Source organism: Setaria viridis, chromosome 9, assembly GCF_005286985.2.
Source record: "Setaria viridis chromosome 9, Setaria_viridis_v4.0, whole genome shotgun sequence".
Taxonomy (NCBI): domain Eukaryota; kingdom Viridiplantae; phylum Streptophyta; class Magnoliopsida; order Poales; family Poaceae; genus Setaria; species Setaria viridis.
Genome location: NC_048271.2, coordinates 50,521,368 through 50,527,527, shown reverse-complemented (window position 1 = coordinate 50,527,527; position 6,160 = coordinate 50,521,368). Strand labels below are relative to the sequence as shown.

The 6,160-nt window shown below is 39.5% G+C and overlaps 1 protein-coding gene across 1 annotated transcript; it reads left to right on the top strand.

The window, feature by feature from the left end:
- Nucleotides 1-747: 747 nt before the first annotated feature.
- On the top strand, nt 748-5,697 carry LOC117838413 (microtubule-associated protein 70-4). Its single transcript, XM_034718434.2, has 10 exons — nt 748-1,052; nt 2,786-2,871; nt 3,227-3,292; nt 3,395-3,565; nt 3,666-3,836; nt 3,915-4,070; nt 4,154-4,300; nt 4,398-4,469; nt 4,576-5,222; nt 5,388-5,697. The coding sequence occupies exons 1-9, from the start codon at nt 947-949 to the stop codon at nt 5,134-5,136; spliced, it is 1,536 nt and encodes a 511-aa protein (XP_034574325.1). The 5' UTR covers nt 748-946; the 3' UTR covers nt 5,137-5,222; nt 5,388-5,697.
- Nucleotides 5,698-6,160: the final 463 nt, after the last annotated feature.

Genomic DNA, 6,160 nt, shown 5'->3' with positions numbered 1-6,160 from the left:
TCTCTATGCCCTCAAATCCGCAATGCTTCTCCCCTCTGCCATTTGGAACCTTGGAGTTTATCCAATGAGTAATTCTGTGGCGACACAGACGACAAAGGGAAGGCTCCTTCCCTAGTCAACATCAGCAATGGGGCATTACACGCTTCAGTGTGCATCAATATATCTGTGGTTCCTCAGTGACGGTTACGATGCACAGCTGCTTTTGGTTTCTGACGGGGTGCAGTGCATTGTACCTTAAAAGCGATCCTTTTGTGCTCAGCTAATTATTAACAATATCCATTGCTCAATCAACGTTGCATTTAACACATTGTCCTGTCACGCTGTGTTCACAGAGAAGATTGATCCTCTTTCGATTAATCATATTCAGTTTTTAACAGCTCGAGACCTTTTTGAAATATCTAACCACTGCCACGTTACTGCCGTACTCATGTGAATTCTAGCAGTAAAAGATGAATATTGAAAGTATGGAAATTGCATAAATTGGTATATATACCAAACCAGCGTATAAAAATGTCCCATTTCAGCAGCTCATCATCTGCTGATTATGCTTGCTTGGATCAGATGTTTGTTTTGCAGTGTAACTCGGTTCCAAGAAAAGGTCACCAAAATCGGCGTCACTCTCATGCCAGCTCTGTGCTACACGGGTGACTTTGGGACACGGCTCCATTTGTCACCGCGGCCCGGCCGCCGTGCCTTCTCTTCAAGCGCACTCATCCGGCCTCCACTCCTCAGGTCAATTTCCCCGCGTAAGCTGAATGGCGACAATGGGGTGCTCCTGAAGAAACCTGCAGCGCATATAATCCCAACCACACCGACTCGTTTGGATGTGCAGCTCTTCTTCCCATCATTAGGTGAGAACAGCAGAAACTGCTAGCGCTATAGCAGCCAGAGCTATAGCTAGCTTGTGGCCAAGCCTTCCTTATTAGCATTGTGGGGGGAGAAAGAGATGGGTAGCTTGGGAGAGGTTGATCATGGCAAGGAGATGTTCCATGGCCATTGCCACTCTGATCCCGTAGTCGACGAGCTCAATCGGCTGGAGAATCTCCTCAGAGGTTTGTTTTTCTACGTAGCACATATGCATGCATATGATCGTAGTAGTTAGATACTTAGATTGATAAGTGCACCATCATCGTCTTTTGTTATGCTACACTTTGCTTCCATAACTCCACAGTGACGGTGCATTGTGCAACATGAATCATGGATAAATTTATCATGATCGTGCTATTATGTAGTATATATGAATCATGAATGAACTTTGAGGAATTTGCATACTTCGTCTTCCTGGTTCCAGTATCAATTCCCTATGAGCTCCAAATTGATGCCCCAGTTTGTGACCAGGAGAGAGGGCCTAGAAGCCCCAGAGGAACCTGTACCATGCTGCTATGCACGTTTCTAGATCCCTTTTCTTTTGAAGTAATTTACATTTGCACGGTTATGACTAAGTCTGACAGTAAGGTTGGAATCTGAGAAGGAGGTTTTCATATAGTTAAAAACTGCAGAGTCTAATTAAATAAGTGCACCATTTTACCCGAGTGCATGACTGTCTTGGAAAGATATGTCAGTAGAAACTTCTGACAACCTTGCTGCTGCAACCTGCAAGGTTGATTAAACTGCCTGATCAATCAGTATGAGTGAATTCACCTTATTTAATTCCATGAAAAAAGTAATAGTGAGTCAGTAAAAAATCATAAGTCGTTTCAGTTCCCTCCATATTTAAAATTTACTGGAATTTACTTGGCAGACTTGTGACGCAGTAAGCAGCATGCTGAAAATAACTGCAGAAGGACGATGCATGAATATTGGCTATTATGTAAAGCAAACAAATTTACTTTAGAAATACCATTTTATTCAATTAAAAAAGTTAAGCATGCTCGCTTTGGATGGCTGCGATTCTAGACTCTAAATAAAAAGCTTTAGTCAGATAAAACAACCTTTTCTACTGTACAAAAGGAAACACAGTGGTACAAGTAACCCTATTCCTTTAGTTGGTGGAGAGAATTGCTCAAATTCTAAGTTACAGGTGTGACAAAACCTTGGAAAATTTCAGTGTATGCGTGGTTGGTAGGATGTCAAGGAATTGAATGGAGAATAAGCATGCATAGTTGGTAGGATGTCTATCGGCACCCATTCTAATTGATTCATGATTTTCAATTAAATGTAACCCAAACAATAGTTGTAGCCTAGTTATCATCAAGAATTAAGGACAGTTATTTGTGTCTGTTGACAGTGCAGGGCCCTTGTGGTGTTGTGACCTATGAGTTACACAGTTGATTCGTATGCAAATACTCCCTCTGTTTTAAATATATGACGTTTAGGACAAGCTAATTAGTTCATAAAACAGAGGTCGTAGTTTTACATGTTTTTTAATTGCTATCGACTTTTAACCCTTTTGCAATTGTGGATTCACCCAATCTGTTTTATTAATTATTGTACTGCAAGGTAGAATAATCATATCTAACTTTAATGTTTTATAATATCCGTACTCTGAGCTTTTCAGTGCAGAAACTTCTGCCAAATCGTTTGTTGTCACATGTCTTATTCAACCACTCCACACCTATCAAATTACTTCTCAGTGACTCAGAAGGGTAGGTGAAATAAAATTTGTAAAACTTAATAATCTAACCAGAGCCAGTTATTTATTTATTTGGCTATGCTTTCCAAAAGGTAAGCGTCAAGTAGAACCACGTCAGTTTTCAAAGAATATATTTTTAAAAAAAGTTATTTCTATAAATATAAAAAAGGTTTATCATGTCTATTTGAAACTAATTTTTGGAGTTCCATGCAGAAAAGGAGCGAGAGCTGGGACATGCATACAGTGAAATCAAAGGCTTGAAGGTGACCGAAGCTCTGAAGGACAAGGCTATTGCTGAAGTAATTTGCTGAACGAGTTAAATTCCAGCTTGAGTTTATTTTCCTTTTTCTTAAAGGGTTGCAGGAACTCTTATCATTCATTAAAAGAGAGCTATATTGTTTAAAAATTACATCACCCCACAAGGTTGACACTCCAGGAGGAGAAATACCAGACACCTATGCACCAACACATCAAACAAATCTTGGGCCTCACCGAGGAGGCATGGACCAAGAAATCACCTAGCTACTCAATTACTTGCAATCCCTTTTGCTTGACTTGCTTTGCATTGCCCATTGCAAGCAAACTTCCACTTTCCACAGCAAAGTTATTGATGACTAGTCCTTTACTGTATTGACATTCCTTCGTATTTTGTAGCTGAGCAAGGAACTAAAGAAACAGGACGAGAAGATGAGAAGTTTGGAAAAACAGCTTGAGCAAAAGGTTGATCAATTAGTTTGGTTTTTGCTGCTTATTATTTTGCATAGAAACCGAAGTCTGCTTTACTATTTCTCGTTGTTGTAACAAGTTTACTTGATCTGGCAGAATTTGGATGTGAAACGACTAAGCAATGAGCGTAAAGAAGCACTTTCTGCACAGTTCGCTGCAGAGGCAACACTAAGAAGGATCCACTCTTCCCAAAAAGACGAGGAATCAGTTCCCTTCGACGCCATCATCGCACCCTTGGAGTCAGACATAAGAAAGTACAGACATGAGGTAATCTGAAACTCTGGATACATACTTTCACCATCAAAACCACTTACAAATGTCCATAGTTACTTAAATTCTTGTGCATGGACGCTTTTCTGGTCGCTAGATTGCAGTTCTCCAGGACGACAAGAAGGCGCTAGAACGGCATGTAAAGTTGAAGGAGGTGGCGCTTGTCGAAGCAGGGAATATTTTGCGTAGCGCACTTGAGAGGGCACTGATTGTAGAGGATGTTCAGAACCAGAACATCGAACTGAAGAAACAGATGGAGATATACCATGTACCTACATTAGCCCTCGTTTAATTGCATAGGAATTAACTTGTGGTACTAATCCTTCTTTCTTGTATGCACCTGTAGGAAGAGAACAAATTGTTAGAAAAGGCTAACAGACAGAAGGTATTGGAGGTTGAGAAGCTCACGCATACCATTAGTGAGCTTGAGGAGTCAATTCTTGAGACTGGTGAGGTTGCCAATGCAGTGCACTTCTATCAGAATCAGGCTGCCAAGTTGAATGTAAGTGCGGAACTAGAGAGCAAGTAATTTAGATGTTGGGTTCCATCAGTTCCTTGATTATTCAGATGATATTATAATTGTAGGAGGAAAAGAAAACTCTTGAGAGGGAGCTAGCACGAGCCAAGGTTTATGTCAATCGTGTTGCATCGACAGCGGCGAACGAATGGAAAGACGACTCTGATAAGTTGATGCCTGTCAAGAGATGGCTTGAAGAACGAAGGCTCTTGCAGGTACCCTATGCTGTGTCATATTTTGAAGCGATGTCATGATACAAAAAGATGCTGTTGAAACTGTACATGGAGAACTAACCATTTAACAATCATGCAGGGAGAGATACAACGACTGCGTGACAAGATAACAATAGCAGAGAAATCTGCAAAGATTGAAGCCCAACTTAATGTAAGCAATCCTAAATAGCTAGTATTTTTTGTACTAGATGACTATTTCAATCAATTTAAACCATCCAATCCTTAAAGCAATTTCTTTAATTTCGGTTTGTTTATAGGACAAACTCAAAAGGAGGCTGAAGTCACTCGAACAAGACATGAGAAATGAAATATCCAACTCATCTACAAAGGATATTAACAAAAAAGTCACTACCAAGAGATCAACATCTCAACCAAGACAACCCAACACAGCCAGAGTGTCACCTCAACCATCCTCACCTGAAGCCATTGATAGGAGAAGGCCAATATCTCAACCAAGGCCGTCAATAGCAGGGAAAGTGTTGAAGCAACCTAATTCAGAAGCAGAATCTGCAGAGAAGACTAGGGTTGCTAAGAGATTCGATAGCCCCAGAGCAAGAACGGTCATTGCCAAGGGTGAACGTCCCACGAAAAATCATCTGTGGGCACCAAGAATCAAAATGCCCTCTGATGCTGGGAAAGAGAACAAAGAACAAAACCCAAATCCTAAGGCACATCTGAATGTTTCACATTCACAAGGGCAGAGCGACACAAAAGTATTTGATGGAAATGATGAATGTGGAGTTCAATGTAGCGAACATCAAGAAGCTATGGAAAATGAGAGGAACGCAAACAGCTCCAGTGCTGAACGTAGCCCTTAGGACAACAGCGCAAGCTCCGTCCTTGGGGACTTCCTTTTGCAACAGGCTGCGTAATAGAAGTGCAAATAACATATTGTCATGTACAGGTATGCGTTCTCAATTCACCACCATGTGATTAATAACCTGAATATTTATTTTTCTCTTTTGAGACAATGGAAGGTGAACAGTTGCTTCCAAACATTTTGCACTAAACCTAATTACACCTACATTATTTTCAGCTGACATCGTTCGTTTTTCTTTGTTTCTTACAGATGCAACATGTGACTTATTTTAAAAAGCGTGTGCCAGCTGTGGTGTAATTTATTCCATTTGGGAGGTTGTTTGAACAACAAAGCCAGCAGTTGTGTCGCCACCTTATCTTGTTTCTTTGTAATCCTCTGTACACATAAGCTATACCTCAAAGTTTACAAATGTAATTTTGTGTGACTGCTGAAAAGAAAGAAATCAATTTGTGCCCTTTTTTGAGGAATTGTTTATTTTGTCGAATAAGAGTTGTTACTAATGTAATGGAACCGTAAAAAAGAAGTGAAGAGTGTGACAATGAATCTTGGTTTTTCGTTAGCTCCTCTCGTTTGCTATTTCCATATGTTATGAAACACATATTCAAATATATTAATATATTAAAATTTTCGTCTAATAAATTGAGATAAATAGAATTACAAACGATAGAAAGTATATTACCATCCAAAATCTCACTATTTTTTTGGTAAAAAAATTATTTCCATGTTTTAAGAAGAGCATGTGTTCATTTTTTTTTGTTGGTTGACGAAAATGATACTTTTTTTTAAGAAAACAGGAGGGGCTTTGCCTAATTATATAAAGCGTTACTTTTATATAGTAAGAAAAGAGGTTAAATTTTTATTCCTAGGCAGCCGACAGTGCATCCATCATTGGGTCCGCTGATTTTACCACAACTTCCATATTTGGATTTGCTTTCAAGTTGTGTTTTACCTGTTAGAGCATCTCCAAAAGTGTCTAAAAAATAAAATCCTAAAAACAATTGGTTTTGGATCTTGCCAAAAAC